General features: G+C 37.2%; 1 protein-coding gene across 2 annotated transcripts; it reads left to right on the top strand.

Annotated features, from left to right (window-relative positions):
* Positions 1 to 756: 756 nt before the first annotated feature.
* LOC116557575 lies at positions 757 to 27,384 on the top strand. Of its 2 annotated transcripts, XM_032287075.1 has the most exons (7): positions 758 to 1,240; positions 11,904 to 12,359; positions 14,676 to 14,760; positions 15,923 to 16,065; positions 17,876 to 17,955; positions 24,829 to 24,877; positions 26,797 to 27,384. In XM_032287075.1, the coding sequence occupies exons 1-7, from the start codon at positions 1,238 to 1,240 to the stop codon at positions 26,938 to 26,940; spliced, it is 960 nt and encodes a 319-aa protein (XP_032142966.1). In that variant the 5' UTR covers positions 758 to 1,237; the 3' UTR covers positions 26,941 to 27,384. The 2 variants fall into 2 exon arrangements, with proteins under 2 accessions (XP_032142965.1, XP_032142966.1); XM_032287074.1 differs by lacking the exon at positions 26,797 to 27,384 and having other exon boundaries at positions 757 to 1,240; positions 24,829 to 25,293.
* The last annotated feature ends 580 nt before the right edge of the window (positions 27,385 to 27,964 follow it).

Raw genomic sequence — 27,964 nt, 5'->3', positions numbered from 1 at the left:
AAAATAAAAGTGTTCTTATATTTTGGGGGAAACATTCTGAAATAATTACTGATAAAATAATATGATGCTTCAAAACAATATGGGAAGGTAGAAAAGTTGGAGATATATTCGAGGCAAGTGTGTGAAACAAGATTAGCTGTGAACTGGTAAATTTTTAAACTGGATGATGGTTACAGGGGGATTCATTACACAATTTTGTCTACTTTTGTACATATTTGAAATTTTCTACTTAAAAAAGCTTTTTAAAAACTTACCAAGAGATATGTATCTATTGAGTGTAGGATTTGATTAATAAAAAGAAGGAGGAATCTTCCCCTAAAATATATTTGATTAATAAAAAGGAGGAGGAATCTTCCCCATAAATTATATTTGATTAATAAAAAGGAGGAGTCTTCCCCATAAATTATATTTGATTAATAAAAAGGAGGAGGAATCTTCCCCATAAATTATATTTGATTAATAAAAAGAAGGAGGAATCTTCCCCATAAATTATATGGCAGAGGCTGAGTGTGGCAGCTCACACCTGTGATCCCATCAATTTGGGAAGCAAAGTCAGAAGGATTGCTTGAAGCCAGGTGTTCGAGACCAGCCTGGGTGACAGAGCAAGTGTGTTTCTGAAAAAAAGAAAAAGGAAACAAAAAGAAAATTATGTTACAATAATCAGTAGGTTGAGCCATAGATTGGAAGGAAGAACTTGTAATCTTCATTTGTTTTAAAAAATGTCCTTTGAAGAAATTAACTCAAACTTCTTAAACCCAAGTTGAAAACTGCCTCTCAGAATCATGTATTATATCAAATGTCAAATTCATATATGTTATAAAGCAGATTACTAAACAATTACAAAAGGTGAGTTGTCAAGACTTACTTTGTAAAACTGGATTGGAGTTCAATTATTCATATGCTCTCTTTCTGTGTATTTACTGAGTATTAAGCTTGTTACTGTGCTGCTTTTCAAACTTTGGAAATAAAAGGCTGAGATTTATTGCTTTGTTGCTAGGTTTTAGGCAACAACCAGAGGCCCTAGTTTTACTTTTCTTTTTCTACTCTGACTTGAGCTCTGTAGAAAATTAATTCGGTTTCTTAGCAACCCAGATGAGTAAAACTTAAATATACTTTGGCTTCTTTTGTAAAGCAATGGATAATGTTTCCACTAAAAACTGTTAGTCTCTCTTGGCTTTACAGAAAAGATTTGCTGAGATATATTACTCTGAAACATTTATGAAAAGCTATCTTTCAAATGGTAAGTGAAGTAACTGGTTTTCTAATGAATGTTTCTGCCTTTTGTTTTCATTTTGAATTTTTCTGGTTGTCAAACTGACTAGATCTTTGGAGCCTATATGTTTTATAAGTTAAGGTATATAAAATGAATTCACCTATGAGTAAAGCAATTCATTTATCCATGATATAATAAATAAATAAGAAATTATGAAAGGAATGTAAGAAAAAGAAAGCCCTGCTAAAAGACAGTGCTGAGATTCCCTTTATATAAGTTTTACAAATATGCATGAATTTGTGGTCTAAGAATTTTACTGTGAGCATGATAGCATATTATATTACATTTTTTTATGTTGACAACATTAAGATATCAAGAGTATCTGTATCTATTTATTTTCCTATCTGTCTCTACCTATCTATCTACCTCCCAAATATAATGTCATAAAATTAAACTCAGGTATGTAAGCAAAGGAACTTTAAATTTGCATATATTTACTAACTAAAGAAATCTGTTTCTTTTTTTATTAGCAAATTATAAAAGCAGATAACAAAAATATTTAATAACTTTCCTGGAGAAAATATTTGAGGAAGAAATTCAAATGAATGTTTTTTGTATTGTCACTAATATGATGAAGTTTTTCTATATTTAGACAAAAATATGATTAGATGTTTCTGTTTTAGAAACAATTTTCAAAAGGTGAATATAAATTTCACAATTTGGCAAACATAGTTATAGTGATTGAACTATATAAAATTTGCATTTTGGTAAGGTTGAAAATGGTTGAATGACAATTTCACACAGTCCTACCTAAAACATGCAGAACTATGCATAGAGTTTGTAGAGATAGAAATCTTTGTCCTAATAATCTAATTAGGGGTTGACATAAATAAATTATCCAGGTACAAGTCAAAACGTAGATTTGAGTTCCATTGTTGTATTCAGAAAAAGAAAACATGAAGCCTATATGGAGATCTGAAAATGCCGGTGATTGGAGGCAGCATTTAAACTGAACCTAGAGGTATAAAATATACTATCTTAGGTGGAGAATAACTATGCTTATTGAATGCAGATAAAATCATTCTTTTATTTTCAATGAAACGTCTTGGACAAAATATAGATTTTATAAAAGCAACATTTACTATTAAATCTTTAAATGAGAATATCACTAATTTATTTTTTCCTTAATTTGTCAATCATATATTTCATAACTTTGGATTTTTCTATGCTTTATTTTTTTCCATGTAAAATGAAGATTATGGTGCACTATTCTATGACAGTCTTCAATTATTCAACTGGACCTCCCAGTTGATTTATTTCTGCCTGGGAACTACAAATACATTTGTGATTCTATGATTTATACATAATAGAAGCTTAATTTTACATACATATTATTCAAGAGGATAATATGTATTAATAAATTCATAATATAAGGACAAAATAAGGTAGCATACAGAATTGAAACACATTTATTCTCTTTTAAAATGTGGCATAGTATATTGAGGCCTTGAATGTACTTGCTTCACTTCAGATCACAATGCAACCAGCTCAGAAACAGTGATGATTATGGCACTGAAAAAATACAGTGATCCCAAGTTTGTCAGCCTATCGTGGAAAAGTCTACAATGTTGTATAACAAGTTTCAGAACATGCTTTTGGTTGGTGAAGGAGATTCCATAATCACACCAGTGCTGAATAAATCTCTTGCTGAACAAAGACAATATGAGGAAGCAAACAAAATCAAAGATTAAGGGAAGAAAGTGACAAACAAAAAGTTGGAAAAGGAATGGATGCAAGGACTCTAAGTGGAAGATCTGATACTCAAAACAGTAATTACCCACAGCACAATGGAGCGAGCAATGAAGAAAACAGACAACCCTGAGACCAGCACTAAGAAAAAGCCATCCAGTGATGAGAGAGAGATGAAAACATGGCTGATGGATTCTACATTACATAGCAAGGTTGACATATTTGGAAAGTAGAGAGCATATCAGAAGTTTGTGAAGTTCTCATCTGTCATATTTAGACTGCTGAAAGTTTTAAGTTTTTATCAGCATAGGTTTTGATGTTGAAAACTTGTTTTGAGGGAGAAAATCTCTGTATCTTTGTTTAAAGGAATTAAACATTATCAGTAACTGTTCTTGTGCAGTAGTAACAGCTACATTATATAGTAAATAGGGGCAAAATCCATTTAGAAGATGTTAAACTGCATTTCCAGACATGGTTGTAGTGTATTTTTAATTAGTGCATGTATGTTAATGTGTAATTGCTAGTAGAATAAAGTTATATTTTTAAAACTGTTGCTTGTAGAAAACTTTCCAGTTTTCCCAAATACCATGGGTTTTGGGCATAGTTTCTACAAATCTTGAATTACCAGACTGTCTTTTCAGGCCGTGGGTTTTGTGAAAGTTAAGCATTTTTATGTAAGTTAAAATGTTACTTCTATATAAGTACTCACTCCCTTCTTTGATCAAAAGTTAATTTTAATCTCACCATCTACATTGTGCTAAATTCTCCTGCTTCTTTGAAACAATGTATGGTCTGTATGATTTTTTGTATGACTACTATTAAAAGACAATCAACTGACATGAACTGACCGAGAATTCTAAGTAAAAAACTCATGTTAATTTTTGAGAGTCATTTTGTTTTGTGACAGGGCATTCAGTGATCTTATGACTTCCCTTCTGATAACAGGTTTAGTATATATGGGAATGAATCTGGCTTTAGGGCTCAGTCATTTGAGATCTTTTATAGGCAGGCATAAGTAACTAAAACTGAAAATGAAATAAGCTTATTTTTGAGGAATGTAAGTTTCTAAGATTTTTTTTTTTTAAGTTGTACTCATTAAGGACGTCACAAGGCAGCATTTCAGTGGAAAAAAAGCAATCCATGTTGCTTATGTGTTAAATATAAGAAAATGCTATATAAGGAAACTAACGTATTTGAAAAAATGGTTATATTAGAAGAAAAAATTTATTTTCATTTCTATATCATACATGTGGAAGAGTTGCAAAAATACAAATATGCGTTGCTCCATGTACTTCGATAGTTTGTGTATTGGCATGTGTGGACTAAATCAGGGTGAAACTAGTGTTAACATAAATTTTAAGGGTATGTTAACTAAAGCAGAGGTCCCCAATCCAAACCAGGCCACACAGCAGGAGGTGCATGGTGGGCCAGAGAGCAAAGCTTCATCCATATTTACAGCCACTCCCCATCGCTCACATTACCATTTGAGCTCCGCCTCCTGTCAGATCAGTGGTGGCAGTAGAGTCTCATAGGAGTGTGTGCCCTATTGTGAACTGCACATGTAGGGTTGTGTGCTCCTTATGAGAATTTAATGTCTGCTGATCTGTCACGGTCTCCCATCACCCCTAGATGGGACAGTCTGGTTGTAGGAAAACAAGCTCAAGCCTCCCACTGATTCTACATTATGGTGACTTGTATAATTATTTCATTATATATTGCATGGTAATAATAATAGAAATAAAGTGCACAGTAAATTTAATGCACTTGAATTGTTCTGAAACCACCACCCACCCCTCCTCAGTCTGAGGAAAAGTTGTCTTCCACAAAACCACTTGCTGGTGCCAAAAAGGTTGGGGACAGCTGAACTAAAGGATGGTGTTTCTAAGATTTTTTTTTTTATATTAGGTCCCTTAATATTTTTCAATAAGGAGGATACTTACCATGTTTTGAAACTATATGAATGTGGGAAGATGACTTAAGACTAGTGTTCGGGTGTGACATTGTATGGTTTGACCCTCTAGGATAATTGTTTTTCTCTACAGATTAGAATTTTTGAATTATTTCAGTAATTAGATTTTTGCTTTGGAAAAGTCTTACAATAGAACTAGGAATTACTGTTTTGATAGAACCTGCATATGTACTGGTCCTTATCTATTTGGTCCTAAATAAAATTTTAACCTGTACAGATTTATTCTAGTTAATCCATAAGGGTCAACATGTAAACTTTTTTCATTAAATATACTAAATATTGTTGCTGACTATAGTCAACCTAATCTGCTATGAAACGTTAGAATTTATTTCTTCCATCTTACCATATGTTCTTATCTATTAACCAGCTTACCCTCACAACCCCCCTCACCCATCTACTCTTCCCAGTCTCTAATATTCATCATTCTATTCTCTATGTGATCAAGCTTTTTAACTACTACACATGAGTGAGAACATGCAGTGTTCATCTTTCCGTGCCTGGCTTATTTTGCTTAACATAATAACCTCTCTATCTCCATCCATGTTACTGCAAAAGACAGAATTTTGGCAGGGCACGGTGGCTCATGCCTGTAATTCCAGCACTTTGGGAGGCTGAGGTGGGTGGATCACCTGAGGTCAGAAGTTCGAGACCAGTCTGACCAGCATGGTGAAACCTCATCTCTACTAAAAATACAAAAATACAAAAACTAGCTGTGATGGGCACCTGTAATCCCAGTTACTTGGAAGGCTGAGGTATAAGAATAGTTTGAACCCAGGAGGCAGAAGTTGCAGGAAGCAGAAACTGTGCCATTGCATTCCAGCTGGGGCAACAAGAGCAAAACTCAAAAAAAAAAAAAAAAAGAGAGATACAAGATTTTATTCTTTGTTTTGTGGTTGACTGGTATTCTGTTGTGTGTGTATACACATTTTCCAGTGTTCAATTGATGGATACAACTGGATTTTATATCTTTGCTAATTATTTTTGGTATTTTTTTTTTTTTGAAACAGGATCTTACTCTGTCACCCAGGCTGGGTCACGATCCAGCAGTGGCAGGATCATGGCTCACTGCAGCCCCAATCTCCTGAGACTCAGAAGATCCTCCTAACTCAGCCTCAGGAGTAACTGAGAGGACAGACACATGACACCATGCCTGGTTAATTTTTGTACTTTTTGTAGAGACAGAGTCTCACCATGTTGCCCACGATTGTCTCAAACGTGTTTTCCATTGGCTAAATATTTCACAGTGGGATTGCTGGATAATATAGTAGTTCCGTTTTTAGTTTTTTGAAAAATCTTCATTCTCTAGTAACTGTACTCATTCTCACAACAATGTATACATAGTCTCCTTTTTTCTACACCCTTGACAACATATGTTACTTGTTGTCTTTCGGATAATAGCCATTCTAACTGTGGTGATTTTGATTTGCATTTCTATGATGATTAGTGATTAAGAGCAAGTTTTCATATATTTGTTGCTCATTTGTATGCCTTCTTTTCAGAACTTTTTATTCATGTGCTTTGCCCACTTTTTAATAGGATTGTTTGGGTTTTTTGCTGTTGAGTTGCTTAAGTTCCTTGTATATGTTGAATATTAGTTCTCTGCTGGATGATTAGTTTGCACATATTTTCTTCTATTCTATAGATTATCTCATTACTTTGTTTATTTTGCTGTACAGAGCCTTTTAGTTGAACATAGTCCCATTTGTCTATTTTTGGTTTTGTTGGCTATGCTTTTGGGGTTTTAGCCATAAAATCTTTGCCCAAACCAATGTCCTAAGGAGTTTTCCCTGTGTTTTTTTCTAGCAGTTTTATAGTTTCAGGTTTCTGGGATTTTTGTGAAATTTCTTTGATCGAGATCTGTTGCTGGAGAATTATTTTATTCCTTGAGAAGTGTCATATTTCTTGCTCTTTCATGTTTTCTGTGTCCTTACATATCTATGCATCTATTTTTTCTTTGAATTTTTTGAATTTTCTTTTGTAGCTTAGGGCTTTTTCCAATTATTTATCTATGATGTTGGCTGGGGCATTTGGTTTTGATTCTGAATGTGTGCGCTAGTATAGTCTCTATATGGTTTCCTTGCCTACAAACAATGTTAGTGGTATCTGTGATTTCCTCAGTGACTTAGGGTGTGGTCGTTAGTGGAGGCTCTGGTGGAGATTTTCTGGGAAGAGAGATTGCTAGTAAGTCCGTCTTCAGGGCCAAGTGGTTGCAGCAATGGTCTGAGTGTACCCGTCCTTTAGCCCCCTGGGGGGTGTATGCTGGCACTGGTGTTAGTTATCCAGTTGGGCCATTTATCAGGCCTCCACGTATCTTGCCCAGATGGTGGTAATGGCAGTGGTGGGCCAGGTGGGTGGACTGGTTTTTAGGCCCCTGTGCAGACAGCATGGTCTATGGCAGTAGCAGTGGCAAGATGACCCTCTTATTCCTGAGCAGTGCATACTGGTGTTGGCAGTGGCTGGGATTGGCTGGGCAGATCCCTCCCCAAGCTCCTAGGTGGCACATGTGTTTTTAGTGCTGGCAGTAAGGTGGGTGGGCCCATCTTCAGGTTCCTAGGGAGAGTGAATAGATGGTATAAGTGTTGGAATGGATAGAAGAATCACCAAGTCCTTGGGTGGTGTGCTCAGGCTCAGAGATGTGATGCCAATCTGGAGTGTCTGTCCTCAGGCCCCTGATGGTGTGCAGGGGGATAGGCTGTAGTAGGCAAGCTGAGACAATATGTGATGGTTGGTATGGATACCTGATCATAGGGTTCGTGCTAGAAAGCACAGTGTTCATGCTGTTGGTATGGGTAGGTTGCTATCAGCAGTCTCCTACAAGCAGCGCCCAGGCTCTAGGAAGTGAACCCAGAGCCTGAGAGCTGCTTGTAATCTCTGGTAGCAGCAGTGACTGCAGTGGTGAGTGTGAGGAGCCTGATTTTCAGATGTGCCCTAGAGCACAGAAACTATGCTGTTGGTATGGGAGGATTGGCACAGGGAGTCTCCAGTTCTAGGTTGCACTTGTTTCAGCTCCCTGCTGCAGGAGTGACTTCAGCATTTTGCAGAGAGTGGAGATGAGGATCCCACCCTCTATTGGGAGCCAGAGCACATAACCACACTGCCAGAGGAGCAGGGTCACCACTCACAGCCCAGACATGCAGCTCTCAGGCTTACCTGCTCTTGGAGGCAGCAGCAGCAACAGCACCGAACAGATGTGAGAAAGAACCCCACCCTCTGTGAGCCAGCTTTAACACAGGCCACACTGCTAGTGGGAGCATGGTCGCAACTCACAGCCCCAGACAAGCAGCCCTCTCTTGCCCATCCAGCCCCTGGATGGGCAGCTGCAGCAGCAGCAGAATGTGAGGAAGAAAAAGATCCCATTCTCTATGCTTAAGTCCAAGCACAGAGGCGATGCTGCCAGCAGGGATGTGGTCACTCCTTCCAGCCCCAGTCAGACAACTCTCAGGCCTGCTTGCCTTGGCTCCCACTGGCAGCAACTGCTATAGCACTGTGCAGGGGCAGGGGAAAAGATCCCACTCTCTGACTGTGAACCCAAGCACAGTATGTGACACAGTTAGAGGTGAAGGCACTTATCAAAGCCCCAGACAGAAAGCTCTCCAGCTCTGTAATTTGGCTTTCTTTGATCCCAGTGGTTGCCTCGTTGGTGTGCTGCACCATTGTTTTTTTTTCCAAGGAATAGCACTCTGTGGGACAAAAGTACTGGAGAACCCAAGCATCTATGGGCTCAGCCAATGTTGTGCCTCTGTAGCCCTCTGGGTGAACACCAGGGGATATAAACAGAGGTTCCTAGGATGTGGAGATATGAGAGCTGTTGTTCCCAGAGCAGGATCCAGAGTGGTGATGACTAGGCTCTCACAATGGTGCTATGCGGCAGCCACTTAGGTCTCAAGGGTGAGTGCAACCCAGTATATTTTCTATCTGGTACAGTGCCTTCACTGGGTCTCCAGATCAACATCCACAGTAGTCTTAGACCTAATGTGAGTGGAGGATCTCTCCCATGGTTAGGATTGCAACAGTCCACAGTAAGGATGTAAGCCAATGAGGGTCTTCCATTTACTCTTTCTTTGTAATAATGACCTCCTATGGGCTCCCAGACAATCTTGGCCAAGCTGGCCATTTGGTTTCTTCTCCTTCTGTGTCTCAAGTATTTCCTGTGATGTCTCTTAACCTCCAATGTTCGCTACTAGATGTTCTATCTGAAGTGTGATTATCTATTTGGTTAAGTTTTGTTTCTTCTGTCTGGAGAAGGCAAGTGCCTGATACCTCTAGTCAGCATCTTGAACCTGTCTCTACATTTGAGACAGGTTTCTTCATCTAGTTTCTTGATGAAGATGTTTATTGCTGTAAAACACCTCCTTAGAACTGCGGTTGCTGTATCTCATAGGTTTTGGTTTTATTTCCACTTTCATTTGTTTCAAGAAATTTAATTTTTTCTTTGACTCATTTGTTGTTCAAGAGCGTGATGCTTAATGTCCAGGTATTTGTATAGTTTCCAAAGTTCCTTCTGTTACTGATTTCTGGTTTTATTCCACTGTAGTCAGAAAAGATACTTGATATGTTTTTAATCTTTTAAAAATTTGTTTAGGCTTGCTTTGTGGCCTAACATATGATCTATCCTGGAAAGAGTTATATTTGTAAATGAGAAGAACATACATTCTGTTAGCTGCTGGGTGGAATGTTCTATAAATGTCTATTAGGTTTATTTGCTTTAGAGTGCAGTTTAACTTTGATACTTCATTGATTTTGTCTAGAAGTTCTGTTCATTTCTCAAAGTGGCATTTTGGTGTCCCTTACTATTATTGTATTGCTGTCTATCTCTCCCTTTAGATAAAATAAAAATTTGTTTTATATGTTTGGGTGCTCCAGTGCTGGGTGCACATCTATTTGCTATTGTTATATTCTCTTGCTTAATATACTTCTTTATCATTATGTAATGGCCTTCTTTGTCTCTTTTTATATTTTTTAAAATCTATTTTATCTGAAATAAGCATAGTGACTTCTGCTTACTTTTGGTTTCCATTTGCTTGGAATATCATTTTCCATCCCTTCACGTGCAGTCTATGTGTGTCTTTACAAGTGAAGTGAAGTTCTTGCAGGAAGCATGTAATTGAGTCTTTTTTTTAAATCCATTCAGTCTATATTTTTTAATTGAGGAAATTAACTTGTTTACATTGAAAGTTATTATTGACACTTGAAGACATACTCTGACTTTGTTAATTGTTTTCTGGTTGTTTTGTATATCTTTCTTTCTTTATTCCCTTCTTATCTTTGTGGCTTGGTTGTTTTCTGTAGTGATAAACTTTGATTCCTTTTTTTTTCTTTTTCTTTTTTTTCGTTGTTTTGTATGTTTTTTTAAATTTTTTTGTGTGCCTTTTCCTTTTTCATTTTTTTCCATGATTAGTATGAAATTTACATTTTATTGAAATCTACTCATTACCTGACTTTCTTCCGTAAACTGTTTCTTCTCCTTTATTCCCTATTTTGGTTAATAAACTGCAATATATTTGAAACAAAGCCCAAGATTTTAGATTTGCTAAGTAGCTCATGAGAACAACCTCCCTTTCTCATCTTCATGCTGCATTTTTGTTTAGGTTTTTAACTATCTCTCATCTAAATTGTTGCTATGTTGGGTTTGGGATTTTTTTTTCTTTTTTTCTCTTTGCCTTAGCTTTCACTTTTTATTGTGAGGCTGTTCTCCATACTGCTACCACGTGGTCTTTCCAAAATACAAATAACTTGCTAACTATTTCCCTGTTGTAATTTTTTATTTGTTCCCTTTTGTCTCTTTGATGAGTTTAAAACTTCTTAGTGTGGCATAAAAGACTTTTAATAATATAACTCCAACTAATTTTTCTAGTTTTTCCCATTATACCATTTTTCACTGTCTCGTCACAGAGAAGCTATGCTCCTTTTACATGCTTCTTGCTTTTCTTTCAGTATAGCATATCCCATTATAAAATAAAAATATGTACATTAGTATTTGGAAAACAATCCATCATTGAAAAATGTTATAAATTTTTGAAAATGGACATTTTCAGCATATCTGAAGCGTAGTTTCCTTTCATTCGCAGTAGTCTCCCTTCATTTACAACTTTGGTATATTGAAAACTAGCATGTAGAATTTTGACCCTCTATTTTGATGCTGTAATGAAACAACACAAAATTATAGCACAAGACAAGGAAATTCATCCTCGCCTCAGGTCTTTATTTCCCAGGAACCAGCATTGTTGTACTATTTCTACTCCACCAAATATATTTTAATTGGTAATTAGCCTTTCCAAGGAGACTTTGAATTAATTAAATCATCCAGTAACATATTGATAATGTCATTAAATCTGAGAAGTGTAATAATGATTTCCTTGTCACTGGTTAGCTAGTCAGCAAAAAGCAAATCCATGATTCTCATTTATAAGTTTCAATAGCAATAATTACAATGTACTTGTGATGGTTTAGGCAGCTACAGGTATCCTAAAAATAGGTGATAATGAATTTCACATACTTTCTATTTCTAGGTGAAACATTACTGCCTTCCTTTACCACCTGGAATGTTTCTACTTACCTTTAAAGATCAATCCAAATGACAGCTTTTGACATCACATCTATTTTCCTGATAAAGCTAGCTGACCAATCTCCTTGCTTCTCATAATACTTGTAATATCTATCCTATCACACAGGTTTTATTTTTGGTTTTTATGTTTGTCTTTTAAGTAGCATTTCAGTTACTCAAGGATATGGATTTTATGTCAATCACTTAAAAAATGACCAGCCCTAGTGCAGTGACTGCTGTGACAAAGGTTCTGAATAAATATTTGCAGCAATGATACTTTTCTCCTTCTCCTCCATCCACATTTCCTGACATTTCTGAGCTTTTTCCTGCTTCAAAAATCTTTCAAAGATTAACTTTGCTTGGAGAGAAAATGTTGAATACACCATTGCTATAGTGACAAGCTTCACCTATTTCCATGTCTGTTGCAGGTTCCTCCATGTGAAAACGCCCTCCACATAATGTACCATGAGTCTCAGAGAGGCACAAGAGATAGGGATATTGCAAAGAGGCTGCAATATTCTTCACGACAGGATCTCAACTCCAAATGGAAAAAAAGTGTTCTGCAACCTCCACAATGTAAAATGAAAGTTAACGTATGGGAAATAAAGCCACCTGATTTTAGCTACAAGCTGTATACCTCTTTGAGAATTCCAGAAAGATCATCCAAACCCCTTAAGGAAGAAAAAAGGAGGGAAAAAAGCAGTTTTCCAGATATAATGCTTCACTTGCCTAGCATAAGGAATCATCCTAAGAAGGCCATAACTCCTAAATTTATAACTACATTTCCACATCTGGATTCATCGAAAGCAAAGTTAATGTTTGTGAAGAGTGGACAATATCCAAAGGGTGTATATGTCAATCCCAAACCACATGATTTTCGACAGGTACAACAGAGAATTTGAATAAAAATACTTTAATATAGATAAGGGGAACTATGTATTATATTTCATTCATTTCTTAATGAGAAAAACTATTGCATATGGAAAAAAGGTGATATAATGTGTATAAGGATGCATCTTTTTTTTTTCTCACAGAACAACGCAATTAAGATTTAGCAATAAATGATAGAAAAGAGAGCAAGAACCTGATTGTTTCTGATGAGGTTTTATCTGCCAGGTCAAGTGGCCAACTCTGATGTGGACTTTCTTAGGTTTCAAGAGAACAGATCGGGTTTAGAGCTGATTGGAGAACAGACATCAGTTGCCAGGAGTTTATAATCTAGAAATAATAAAATAAATGTGTGGTGTAAATTAATGAAGGAATGAAAATAGTTAAGAAGGGATACTCTATTACTTTAATGAATCTTTTGGATGATTAATAATTTAAATAATATATAGGCAATAATTAGATTTAGAATTTAAAAGGGTGATGAAGAATATGGAGATGCAAATAAGGTCAAATATGATTTATGCAAAATATGATTCCACTAAAATGTGAATATATTACATCCTTAGTTTTCTAATTTAGCACATAAAATGACTCTTGCTAGGCAAAGGTGCATTAGAACTAATAGTACAGGATCTAGAAATAGTGAGATAAAAGAATAAATGTAGTCCAGTGGGAAGGTATAGAATAGTAGTTAAGAGCATGACTTCTGAGATCAGAGTATCCCTGTTCTTTTACTTTCTAATAACTTTGGACAAGATACTAAGCCTTTTTCATTATTTATAATGTTGGTTAACAATGCTACATATTTTATGTGGTTATTTTAAGTTATGAATGAACATGGGCAAAGCACAACAGAATTTGAAATGTTGAGGTATTCAATTAATGTCAACTCTATGAGCCATTAGGAGAAAATTTGGAAAATCCAGGGAGCCGTAGTCAATAACTCTCTTTATGTATTCAGGGCAGCTAAATACTTTGATTCATAATAAATAACATGTTACCTTTTGGGGATGAGAAAGGTCATTTAAATATTCAATGTTACTGGTTTATTTACATACTTTAGTAAGCCAGTCATGGTGGCTGATGCCAGTAATTCCAGCACTTTGGGAGGTCGAGGCAGGCAGATCATGAGGTCAGGCGTTCAAGACCAGCCTGACCAACATGGTGAAACTCTGTCTCTACCAAAAATACAAAAATTAGCCAGGCAGCCAGGCATGGGTGCATGCACCTATAATCTCAGCTACTTAAGAGGCTGAGGCAGGAGAATCACTTGAACCCCGGAGGCAGAGGTTGCAGTGAGTCGAAATCACGCCACTACACTCCAGCCTGGGCGACAAAGCGACTCTGTCTCAAAATAAATATATTTTAAAAATAAGTAATTTACTAACCACAGACTTACAAAATTTGAGTAAATAAAACTCAAGGAATGGGGATATTTTTATTTTAGCAGAATTAACTTGTTTCTATAAATGAGTCAATTGGAGGCAGAGTGTTATAAATTATGTAACCACCAGATGTCAGTATTGTCAATAATTAAACCTCAATGAAAGCTTTTTGAAAGGAACTTTGTTTCGTGTTGTATTCAATTAAGACTCAAAAATCTCGTATTAGAGAATCTCCTTCTTTGGAACTTTTAATATTGTTCTATATGCTTGTGGCAGGTGATGCATTAAGAATAGAATCCTGTTTAACTTCTGCTTGGTACCCTCACTGTTTCATGTCACATTTACTTAGCTTTTGAGTAGAGACCTTTGTGATGCTTTATTTGATCAGTTCATGGAGTGTACAAATTCTATTTCAGTCAAAATTGGTTCACTTAAACCACTAAAAATGCTATTTTGTTTATAGCTTATATGTAAAAAAAAATAGTAACTCCATTCCAAGTTTGACAAATTATTTAGCTTTGTTCAATATTTTTGCTACATTGCTGAAGTAAGTTCAGCTCCAGAAAAATAATATGCAATTCTATGTGTCATAAATTAAGATCAAGTTTAGGATTAAGTTGTCAAATTTTGAACAGACTCCCTTAATTCCACACTGTTTAAGATAATATTTCTGATCTATTCACAAAAGGGTAATTGAAGTACTCCTCTCCACCACAAAATGAATTGTCTGTACACTATTTAAATCTCAGATTATTCTTTCAAATTTTCATAAACAAGCTTTAAATACTACATTTGAATGCCACAACAAAATTGTCAAAATTACATTTTGCCAAGGAAATATTTACTATTAGGAAAAATCAAATTCCAACTACAATAAGAAACAATGTATGTATTGGTAATATTGCAATCTTTTCTTTACATATCTAGTACCAACCTGGTTTACCCAACTTTAAGACAACTTATGAAAAGGACCCCTTTGGATTAAAATTTAAGTCACAATCCTTAAGTACAGGTAAGCTGTTATGATGTTATGAATATTGCAAAAAATAAACTCTGCATTATATATTAGTAGAACTGTAAAAGCTTATAACTAAACAGGTGGATTTTATCATCACCTTTAATAATATGGTAAATTTTTAAATGCCATTTTGATTATTTGCAACAATACATTTACTTTGCTACCACAACTGTTAATATATTATTAAAGATTCTTTTTGTGACCCAATGTGTCATGTATAGAGAATAAATGGACTGTAATGCTTAAGAGAATAAACTCTAGAGCCATGCTGTGCAACTCTGAATCTTGGCTTTACTGCCCTAAATCACCTAAACTGTCTATCTATTGGTTTCCTCAACTGAAGATGCAGATGATAACAACTATATCTACATCATAGAATTAATGTGAGCCTTAAATGTGCTAAAGGCACTTAGTAATGTATTAAAAAGCACATGGAAATAACATACAAACAGGCATGCTATTATTACTGTTATAGTGCCATTTGTTAAGTGTTAATTCAGAGTTAATTTGTATTATTCAGCATTTCTTATTTGGATTAGGATGGATAATATCTGAATGCTGTATTTATATATTATAATTACATATAAATTCAAACCAAATGTTAACAGTGATTGTCTCTAACTAGTGAGTTCACAGTAACAATTTATTTCCTCTTTTTCAAAATGAGCAAATAATTTCATACCTATAAAACTACGATAATTTATTTTAAAATAATGTACAAATTTTAACATGTGTTATAAAAGTGTCATCTAGGTGTGTAATTAAAATGGAACATGTCAACTTTCCTAGTATATGCTATGTGTAACTCATTTTGGTAGAAAATGCCAAAGATACTTTATAAGGCCCTCAAGCTTAAAAATATTTTAATTAAAACCTAAGGTAGAATGTAAATGTGAAATATACCATCCAAAAGGAGATACTTTAGAAAGACACATCCACAGAAATAAATGATGGGATTGGAAGTGGAGTTTGGAAGTGGAGTTTGGATTTGGAAGTGGAGAAAAAATAAGAAAAGTTTTTTTTAGATTTATATCTATAAATTATTCAACAACTTACCCCTTCTGGGTCCTGATTTCCAAAAATGATACACCTGAGAGACATCATGAACAAAGACATGTGTCATTGCTAAGCTTTTCATTTGTCTTCATATCTCTAGTACAGGGATGCCATTTACTGAAAGACGATAAACAGAAGAACACTACAGAAAAATTTATCACCCACAAGGGTCGTGAATGCACCTGGGATTCAAAACTAATTCTGACGAAAGACCCATGGCCTGTTAGATCTGCTTCATATACTGTGAGTTTGACTTTCTCTGCAGCTGTTGGGAAATGCTTCCAGCACTGTTGTCAACAATTGCTTTAGTGCAGGAGTTTTTTATTCCCTGCAGTGTAAAATATACTTATGTCTTTGAAAATAAAGCATATAGTCTCTGCTTTTTTTTTTAAATGCAAATAGTGGATTATCTAAAATTTTGGATTTTCTTTTCTTATTACAAATAGAATTGGTATAGTGGAATAAGGTGTTGATGAAAAAGCCAAACTCTGTAAAATAGTTGAAGAGATTTTTTCAGAGCCAAATTGATGATCATGACCTGTAACAGTCTCAGGAGGTCCTGAGAACATTTGGCTCAAGGTGGTTCGTTTACAGTGTGATTTTATACATTTTAGGGAGACAAGTTATAGGCAAAGATATAAATCAATATATATAAGGTGTACATTGGTTTGGCCTGGGAATGCAGGACACTTCGAATCTTGGAGGCTTCTAGGTCGTAAGTACATGTGAAGCAGGGCAGACAAGCCCAAAAACTGGGGCATAGGCTGGGAAGGTTCATGGCTTCATCCAAGAAAGAATTCAAGGGAGGCCTGTGGTGTAAGACGGCATCTTTTATTGAAGCGGCAGTGTGCATAAGCAGCAGAAGCGTAGATACCCCATATGCACAATCCCCATGTAGCAGCTCAGGGGCACTTCTGCAGTCATATTTACACCCACTTTTAATTACATGCAAATTAAGGGGTGGGTTATCCAGAAATTCCTAGAAAAGTGGTGGTACCTTCTGGATCCTGCCACAGCAATGGTCAACGGTCATGACACTGGTAGGGCTGTCTGTTGGAGAGATGCTTTCAGTGCCTCTTCCCCGCTTCAACCAGTCTTCCATCTGGTCTGGAGTTGAGTCCCACCTCCTACCTCAGATTCAAAGATTCTCCAATTGGCAACTGGTTGAAAGAGTTAGCTTTGTCTAGAGGAGTTAAGTAAGCTTGAGTTAAGGTGAAGAGTGGGGATTGTGGAAGCCAAGGTTCTTGTCATGAAGTCGAAGACTCCAGGTAGCAGGCTTCAGAAACAACAGATGTGAAGGTCTTATCAGACCTTAAAAGATACGAGTCTATCTGCAAAAGAGCAATAGCTTTGCAGGGCCATTTTGAAATATGCCAAAACATAGTACATTTGGGGGTAAAAAACTTTTATTTCCTTCAGAGCCTGCTATTTGTCATGTAATGCTACACTAGAGTCAGGTTGAAATGGGTATCTTATTGCTACAAAGAGTTGTTTGTCAGTCTTAAGGTCTCTGTTTTAATGTTATGCTGGTGAATTGTGCCTGAATTCCAAAGGGAGGAGGGTGTAATGAGCCATGTCCCACCTTTTCTTCCCATCAGAGCCTGAACTTTCTTTTCAGGTTTCTTTGTGTCCCCTCACTCATGAAGGGGGGCCATTCATTTGGTTGGGGGGTGGAGGGCTTAGAGTTTTATTTTTGTTTTATGAAGGCTTAAATATTGTAAGAAATTTTTCCCAAATTTCCTCTTATATAATTGGGAATCACCAGAAGTTCAGTGAACGACACTCACATGAGAAGGCCTGAAAAGTCAGCTCTGTGATACAATCATAAAAATAAAATGTTGGAGCACATACTTTTACCCTGGCTGAAATTCTGCCCTCGTCACATAAGGATGTTTTAAGCCCTTTATGTCTAAGCAGAACAAGGTGTGAATCTGGATTACACATACACATTTAAAGCAAAGACTATTAAATAGCAAATTTTAACAAATAAACAATTAAAGTTAATACATGTCTGTCTGCTTTTACTCACTTCCTTCGTACCATCTTCCTTCAGAGACATAGAAGGCGGCGTGATGCATACAGTGCATTTATGGATCGTGTGGAAGAAAAGTTTACAAAGATATGCAAGAGCAGGTGGGCAAAAAAATTAGGATTTGTTGTTAAATACTTTTATTAACTCTTTAACATTACTACTCAATTTCTGTTTTAATAAAACATTTTATCATATAAATGCTCTACTGTCAGAGGAACTATAGGTGAAGTAGTTGCATGGTGCTTAACTGTTTTAAGTGGAGCCAAAAAGAATCCAGTCCCTTTATCAAATTATTATTATTTGAGAATTTCATTGCAACCTGTTTTCGAGGTGCATAATCACCTCTCACAGCTCTCTTCATTCACATGTCAATGTCATCTCTGAGAAGTGGGGGGGGAGGATAGATTAATGTCATAGATAGAGTTTAGGCTTTGAGTTTGATGAAATGAGTTCAAATTAAGAGTAATATCTACAATTTGTGATCCTGGATGATTTGCTTAAATTTTCTGAGCCTGTTTTCTCAGGTTTTTGGAGAATTAAATAAGATGATATATATAAACTGCCGGCACAGTCCCTCATATCTTCTTGATTCAATTATTACTATTATTGTGAATGATAATATAGAGATATGGCAGGCAGGGCGCGGTGGCTCAAGCCTGTAATCCCAGCACTTTGGGAGGCCGAGGCGGGTGGATCACGAGGTCAAGAGATCAAGACCATCCTGGTCAACATGGTGAAACCCCGTCTCTACTAAAAATACAAAAAATTAGCTGGGCATGGTGGTGCGTGCCTGTAATCCCAGCTACTCAGGAGGCTGAGGCAGGAGAATTGCCTGAACCCAGGAGGCGGAGGGTGCGGTGAGCCGAGATCGTGCCATTGCACTGGGTAACATGAGTGAAACTCCGTCTCAAAAAAAAAAATATATATATATATATATAGAGAGAGAGATATGGCCTTGCATGATCATAGAAAAGTAACATATTGCCTGTGGCTCAGTTTTCTCATCTGTAGAAAGCGAGTAATAATAGTACCAACTCTGTAGAGTTACTAGTGAACAGCTGCATTGTCTGGGGAATTACCCGTGGTTTGTTGTCTCAGGCTGAGAAAGAATTCAGGGCACGGACACATGTGGTAGATTAAGGAGCAGAAAATTTAATAGAAAGACTAAAGGAGAGAGGAGAGCAGCCCCTTGCCAGAGAGAAAGAGAAACGTCAGTAAAACAGGAAGGCAGGCCTATTGCAGCAGATTTTATAGGCAGGCTAGAGGAGGGGGTGTGTGATTTACACAGGTCCCACAGATTGGTTTAATCAGATGTCACATTTACACAGCTATGGGAAGGCTGGCCACCCCACCCTAACTTTATTATGCAAATAAGACTCTCCACTTGACCAGCACCACCTTATCTGTTCTTTACTATACATGTGGCTGGTAAAGGGAAGGGAAGAGGGAGCCGCCATTTTGAAGATGCTTAGTCTCTGGTAGTTATTTTCTGCCAGCATTCACTGGTGCCAGTGTCCAGCTTGCTTGTTTGTGTCTGCAGCTTCTTTTTGTTAGAAAATGATTTGGGGCTGCTTTTCATTAAAAAGACAAACCTTACCAAGGACTTCCATAGCCTATCTGCCTAAGTAATTTCCTCTTAACTCCTGTATCGCCATGAATAGTCAAAGTTTGTATATGTGAAACACTTGGAACATGGCACATGACACTTAGTAATTGCTACCTAAGTATTTTATGAGCAACAATTCAAAACCATGCATTTTTTTGTGTGCAAAATAAAATATATAAAATGTCTAGGGACTAATGAAGTCACGAGCTTTATGAAATCTGAGAAAAAGAGGCTACTCAGTAAGATTAGTCTTTGGATTTGTATGAGGGACTACACAGAGTGAACAGTCGGCAGATAGCTATCTCCAAGAGAACCACATGACAGATGAAAAAAGAGTAAATAGGTGGCCAGAAAGCTGTCTCCACATGGGCAAGAATTTGCTTTAAGTGGTAAGTATGAAATCATCCAACTAATGATTTGAGATGTAGACTTGTTCTGACAAAGTTTACAAAATGGTTGTCTTAAAATGCAAACATCCTGCCGTTTGGGCATAAAATTATTGATTCGTGTAGCATAGTGGGAGCTTCTCCTATATAGTGGATGTACTAGAGCTTAGTTATTGGTGTCTCAACATAGAAGAAAATGGCATGGTGGTCCATCACCAAAAGTTTCTTTTTTGAAGGTTGTTTTTTCTTTTTTGAGACGGAGTCTTGCTCTATCACCCAGGCTGGAGTGCAGTGGTATGATCTCAGCTCACTGCAACCTCTGCCTCCAAGATTCAAGCAATTCTCCTGGCTCAGCCTCCCGAGTAGCTGGGATTACAGGCACCTGCCACCACACTTGCCTAATTTTTGTATTTTTAGTAGAGACGGGGCATCACCACGTTGGCCAGGCTGGTCTTGAACTCCAGACCTCAGGTGATCAACCCACCTCAGCCTTCCAAAGTGCTGGGATTACAGGCATGAACCACCGGACCCAGTCACTAAAAGTTTCTTAAAGTGGTTACAGAAAATCATAGATCACTACTGCTGCCTGTAGCACTGTGAATTCATGGCCTCTATCTTTTTTTGAAAACTTCAACCTTCATAGGTGTCACTAGGAAGCATACTTCAAAAACAAATCTACCTCAACATTTCACAGGCTTCTCACAATAGAAATGTTTTCATCTGAAGTCATAGTTCCTCTTATTATTTAATGTATTTAGCAAACAGATTCCCATGAAGGTTTAAATAAAATGGCTTTATTTTTCTCAAATCATGAATTTTAATTATGCTGTGTTGGATCTCCCTCCCCTCAGCTTGAGAACAACTTTGGCAGAGCCTATAGATTTTCAACACTTCATTTGTACTAGCCCTGTCTTTTGTATAATTTAAATGCACATTCAACTATGAAAAAGTTATGTAACTCAATTTAAAAATAATCTGTAATTTAAGATATGTTCAGCCACGAAAATTCAGAATAAGAAATAAATATGACTTCTATTTCACATTGTGCATAAAGAAATAAATTCATGTGGATTGTAGATCTAAATGTGAAAGGAAAAATAATGACATTTCTGGAATACATTTAGATAATTAAATGATATATTAAAAAGAACTACAAAAGCACTATCTGTTAAGAAAAAATTATTGAATGTTCTACTTGAACATTCAAACTACAAACTTCCATCAAAAAACATCATTAGGAGAGTGAAAAGGCAGACAGAGAGCTTAGAGAGAAAATATTTGCTATTCATGTAAGCAAGAAAATTGTTTGTATTAATGATAAAGAACTCATGTAAATAAGAAATAGGCATATAATCCAATGGAAAATAACAGGAGGCCAGGCATGGTGGCTCACTTCTGTAATTCCAACACTGATCAGCCAAAGTGGGAGGAACTCTTGAAGCCAGGAGTTTGAGATCAGCATGGACAACATTGGGAAACCCTGACTCTACAAAAAATTTTAAAAATTAGCCAGGTGTGGTGGTACACACCTGTGGTCCCAGCTACATGAGAGGCTGAGGCAGGAGAATTACTTTGAGCCCAGAAAGTTGAGGCTGCAGTGTTTCTTCTGCTGCATTCCAGCCTGGGTGACAGAGCAAGACTCTGCCTCAAAGAAAGAGAGGAAGGGAAGGAAAGAAAAAGGAAGGAAACAGGGATTTCATACAAGAAAATCTCTAAATGACAAAACATGAAAATGGCTTCACAAGTAATCAGAGAAATATGCAGTAAGATGCACAATGGAATTCTGTTGCACAGCCACCAAAATAGCTAAAATAAAAAGATAGACAACCAGAAGCATAGGATTATTCATTCGTTTTCATGCTGCTAATTAAGACATAACTGAGACTGGGCAATTTATAAAAGAAAGAGATTTATTGGACTTCAGTTCCACATAGCTTGGGAGACCTCATAATCATGGCGGAAGGCAAGGATGAGTAAATCATATCTTATGTGGATAGCAGCAGGCCAGAAAAGAACTTGTGCAGGGAAACTCTTGTTTTTAAAAACCATCAGATCTCATGAGACCCATTTGCTATCAGTAGAAAAACATGGAAAAGACCTGTCTCCATGATTCAGTTACCTCCCACTGGGTCCCTCCCACAACACGTGGGAATTCAGGATGAGATTTGGGTGATGACACAGCCAAATCATATCATTCCACCTCTGGCCCCTCCCAAATCTCATGTCCTCACATTTCAAAACCAATCATGCCTTCCCAACACTCTCCCAAAGTTTTAACTCATTTCAGCATTAACTCAAAAGTCCACAGTCCAACATCTCATCTGAAACAAAGCAAGTCCCTTCTGCCTATGAGGCTGTCAAATCAAATGCAAATTAGTTATTTCCTAGATAAAATGGGGTACAGGCATTGGATTAATACAGCAGTTCCAAATGGGAGAAATTGGCCAAAACAAGGGGGCCACAGACCCCATGCAAGTCTGAAATCCAACGCAACAGTCAAACTTTAAAGCTTCAAAATGATCTCCTTTGTCTCCATGTCTCACGTACCAGTCAGACTGATGCAAGAGGTGGGTTCCCATGGATTTGGGGAGTCCTGTCCCTGTGGCTATGCAGGGTACAACCTCCCTCCCAGCTGCCCTCATGGGCTGGTGTGAAGTGTCTGTGGCTTTTTCGGGTGCACAGTGCAAGCTGAGAGTGAGTCTACCATTCTAGTGTCTGGAGAACAGTGACCCTCTTCTCACAGCTCCGATAGGTGGTGCCCCAGTAGCGACTCTGTGTCGGAGCTCCCACTCTGCATTTCCCTTCTGCACTGCCCTAACAGAGGTTCTCCATGAGGACCCTATCCCTACAGCAAACCTCTGCTCACGCACCCAGATGTTTCCCTACATCTTCTGAAATCTAGCCAGCGGTTCCCAAACCTCAATTCTTGACTTCTGTGCATTCGCAGGCTCAACACCATGTGGAAGCTGCCATGGCTTGAGGCTGGCACCCTCTGAAGCCATGGTCTTTTTCCTCCTAGGCCTCTGGGCCTGTGATGGGAGGGGCTGCCACAGAGGTCTCAGACACCCTGGGGACATTTCTCTCATTGTCTTGGGGCTTAACATTCAGCTCATCATTACTTATGCAAATTTCTGCAGCCAGCTTGAATTTCTCCTTAGAAAATGGAATTTTCTTTTCTATCACAGTGTCAGACTGCAAATTTTCTGAACTTTTATGCTGTGTCCCTTATAAAACTGAACACCTTTAACAGCACCCAAGTCAACTCTTAAATGCTTGGTTGCTTAGAAATTTCTTCTGCCAGATACCCTAAATTATCTCTCTCAAGTTCAAAGTTCCATAAATCTCTAGGGCAGTAGCAAAATGCTACGTCTCTTTGCTAAAACATGACAAGAGTCACCTTTACTCCAATTTTCAACAAGTTCCTCATTTTCACCTGAGATCACCTCAACCTGTGCTTTATTGTCTATATCACTATCAGCATGCTGGTCAAAGCCATTCAACAAGTCTCTAGGAAATTCCAAACGTTCGCACATTTTCCTATCTTCTTCTGAGCCTTCCACGCTGTTTCAACCCCTGCCTGTTACCCAGTTCCACAGTTGCTTCCACATTTTCAGGTATCTGTTCAGCAGCGCCCCACTCTACTGGTACCAATTTACTGGATTAGTTCTTTTTCATGTTGGCGATAAAGACATACCCAAGACTAGGCAATTTACAAAAGAAAGAGGTTTATTGGACTTACAGCACGACATGGCTGGGGAGGCTTCACAATCATGGCGGATGATGAAAGGCATATCTCACATGGCAGCAGACAAGAGAAGAGAGCTTGTGCAGGGAAATTCCCACTTTTAAAGCCATCAGATCTGGTGAGACTCATTCATTATTACTAAGGCAGCACAGGTAAGACCTGCCCCCATAATTCAATCACCTCTTACTGGGTTTCTCCCATGACACATGGGAATTGTGGGAGTTGCAATTCAAGAGGAGATTTGGGTGGGGATACAACCAAACCATATCTATAGGCAAGGGTGTGGAGCAATTAGAACTCCTATACACTGCTTGAGAGAGGAGAACTGGGCAAGTACTTTGGAAAAATATTTTGCAATATATTCTGAAGTTCAATGTATACACCCATATAATTTATGACACAAAATTTCATTCTAAATGCTGTAAAATAAACTGATATATATATATATATATATATATATATATATATTTGTATGCACTAAAAGATATATATAGGAATGCTTACAGCAGAATTATCTTTGATAATCTTTAGAGACAAGGCCAATGGCGATAAATAATAGAATGGATACATAAAGTGTGACATATTTACACAATAGATTAATCAGCAAAGAAAATGAACAAAATGCTGCTATATGCAAGCAATAGGTATGAGTCTCACAAAGATACCAAGGAGTTTTTTTAAAGCCAGGTGCCATATATATGTACAATGTGTATATATATATATATATACACACACACACACACACACACACACACACACACACATCTGTATATGCTGTATTATAATTCCATTTATATAAAGGAAAACTCTTGTCAATGTGTAAGAAATCAGGAAATTGGCTTCCTTGGTTTGAGGGGAAGGAGTACAATAGCCTTCTGGGTCCTGGAAACGTAATATTTTCTGACATTGATGTTGGTTACATAGATACATTCACTTTGTGATACTCCATAGAAATATTTATTTAATATCTATGCACATTCTACATGTATGTAAAACTTTAATAATTTTTTTGATTGTGAGATTCTTTTTAATTGCTTTGAATTTCAAAAAGAAAGCAAGCATCATTCATTCTAAATTAACACTCTAATCTCACATCCAATTCAAAATTTCTTTGCTGTTTTCAACAAAAGCCTGCCCTGTAGGATATGGGAAAGAGAACATTGTCTCTTGTTTCTCTCTTTCTGTACCTTGTCTCAATCACACTCCATTGCTTCTTGATCTGCCTTTTATCTCCAAGGTGTTGGTGTCCAGAGGAGAAATGGAAGAAACAGGGGCAAAAAGCTCAGGTAAGAGAGACTATTGTAATCGGCCATGACATCCTCTGTGTGGCTGATGTCCAAATCGTGACTGGCTTGTGGAGGACGCTTTTGTGCATTATTCTCTGTCTTAGACGGAGGCCTCATTCAGCACAGTCCTCTGAGAACCAAGGTCCAGCAACTTACCCTAAGTCCCTCCCTCAGCCCACTACCTCTTATCGGTCTGAGAAGAGACATCTTATCATTGGTGGGATTACTCACAAGACAAGTGGATCTCATCTATTTCATTAATTCACGGTATTTACAGAACCCTCTATACAGCTCACCAAATGGTGTTGAGTACAGAAGACCCCCATTTTCCTTTCTCCTTTCCTTCACATTGTGAGCCACTCATTTTTTCATCTCTAGATACAAAGTAGGCAGCATGCTCTATGATCAAATGCACATCCCTAAAACCTCTTGGGGACATACATGAAACCACTCCTCTACCAGGAGCTCCTGAACCACCTCGTACTAAGGGGCCCTACAGATAGGCCCTGCAGTTCTGTAGCTCAGCAATCATTCATCTAGAGCAAGCCTGCTGGTTTCCTCCTCTCATATGCACCCTCAATCTTTATAAATGATAATCCTGAGCATCCATGAGTTGGCTTTGCAGAGATTATCTTTTGTTTTTTTCTCACAGAAATCAGAAATGGGTATTCCTCAGGGCTTTCCCCCAAGGTTAATGATGCCTACTTTAAAAACAAGGCCTTCAGATGTTCAATTGTTGAATTCCTTAATTTGGATGGAATAGAGCCTGTGAGTAGGTGGTCTGTCCTATTCACCTTTTAAAGATAGGACTTCTAGCAGTTTCTCTATGGTGTCACCAAAACACCGGGGGTTTATTCTAGATCCTGCTGCTCAACACACAGAAAGCCAATGACTGAGACAATGAGTATTGTCAAGAAAGAAGGCTTTAATCCAGTGCTGCAGCCAAGGAGATGGGCACTCAGTCTCAAATTCATCTCTCTGACCCAGCTAAACCTATGGGTTTATATAGCAGGGAAGTAACATAACAATGTGTAAGAAAACAAGAACTAGGGAGGCGCAAGGATGCAATTATGATGAATGAGGGCTCCAAAAAGAACAGTTTATGGGATTATTGGGTTGGTTTCAATGGACCATAGGAGTACCTGTATCCTAGTGTTGGCTTTGAGGGTTTTCCCCCATTTCAAGACAACAGAAAACACATCCCATTTCCACATCCTTTAAAAACTTGTAGTCCTTCCCTAAAGGAGCTCCTACCTCCTCTCACCTAAGTGAGAAGCCTCATTGTAATGCTTCCCTGCACTATTCTACCTTATTGGTACTAATGGAAAAGGAAAAGTTGAATTATGTAACACAGAATGTATTTAGAAGCCCTTATTTTTGCAGCATTTAATTGGCATTTATATATCAAACTTAGCAATGAGCAATCATTTTCATAGGTATAACCTTACTCAGTTGTCTTCTGACCATGCAATGTTTAGTCAGGTATTATAATTATTATTATTGGAGATAATTATTATTATTGTGATAATTTTATAAGCTGGGAAACTAAAGTTTTCACTGGGAATTTAATGTTAACATCACTTATTCAAATGGTGCTTCACAACACCTTGTACTTGCCCTCAGTTGAATGTGCCTGCTTTCTGATAAATACGAAAAATGAATTTGACTCTTTGGCCAACAGAGTATATTTCTACTTCCACATCATAGTTGTAGTCATGTGCATGATTCTTTTTTGTTATTGTGCCTTTATAAGCTTGGTTTTCATTATTTCTGTAGGGAATAAGAGGATTAAGCAAATGATATCTAGCATTTGCAGCCAAGTTTCTGTTCCCAGGAGTGATCTATCAAGTAAGTCACCCTTTATAGAAGTTGATTCAGTGAGTTCTGCTCACACATTTTTCTTTTGTTCATTTTAATAGCTGATGGACCAAACCAGCATAGGGCTACCTGAACTCTGGCCTGAATGTTCATCTCCCATGCATTTCCCAGTGAGGAATGAATTTTGGCACCTTCCTGGATTCTACAGAAATCTGCACTCTCCCAGAGGCATGAGAAAGTGCTAAAACAACAAATGAAAGTTGCGTAATTTGAAATGCCCTTGTTACAACATGGATCAGAATCCAATCATCAGGCTTTGGATTTAGTCTGTGAAACTTAGATCTATGAGTGCTGATAATGTTGTGCTTTCTGTTAATACCCCAGCTTAAAGAGATGCCCCAGTCTCAGGTAAAGCTAACGTGAGATGAATGAACAACAATATGCTTACTAATTTTGACCACCATGTCCCTCTAAGGCCAGAGATTGCAACTGTTTGCATCTTTCATGGAAGTAAGAATTATTTGGATGTAGCATATATTCTACTAAAGGATGACTGTTAACGCTGGGTGGGGAAGTAACAGTTAAAAATCAAAGATTTTTATTCAAAAAAATAGAGAATAAGATAGCAACCAGAGCTGAAGTCATTCAAATATAAATGTGGCACTTTCTCAGGAGATATCATCCAAAGATTTAAAAAAATAGGAAAGTTTAATTCATGACACAGTGAAGTTCTCCTACAGTTTAAATTGTTCCTAGAAATAGATTTTATTTCAGGAATCAAAGAATGCCAGATGGTTAGTGATATTGTTTATTTCTGGGGAAAAAAAGAGTATATGTATGACCTTTGTATTCACATACGCAAGGTGGGATAGGCTGAAACAATCAACATTTACTTAGTATGTTTATGGTATATCAAAATCAATATTTGGATGTTCATTTTTCAGTTTTTTCAATATACTTTAAGACACCTATCTGAGACACACAAGTATATCAAGGGAGAAGATCTCCAACTAACAGAAATAATAAATGTCCTTCTTAAAGATCATCAGGCTTGGAGAATTTATAGTTCCAACTAGAGGGAAAGGTCTCTCTTTTAGCATGTTAAAACAATTTTCTAAATTTTTAAAAAATATTTTCAAGGAAAGAAAACAAGTGACTTGAAATTTCTTCTTTGTTTCTGATCAAAATTTGATGATTATAATTTAAAATTAATAAAAGGGAAGGGTAGGATTTAATGCTACTGCCAGTTTTATCGAATGGATTATCCTA

Source organism: Sapajus apella, unplaced genomic scaffold, assembly GCF_009761245.1.
Source record: "Sapajus apella isolate SASKATOON/1434 unplaced genomic scaffold, GSC_monkey_1.0 scaffold19, whole genome shotgun sequence".
NCBI lineage: Eukaryota > Metazoa > Chordata > Mammalia > Primates > Cebidae > Sapajus > Sapajus apella.
The sequence above is the reverse complement of the archived record's forward strand: the minus strand, read 5'-3'. Positions and strand labels throughout refer to the sequence as shown.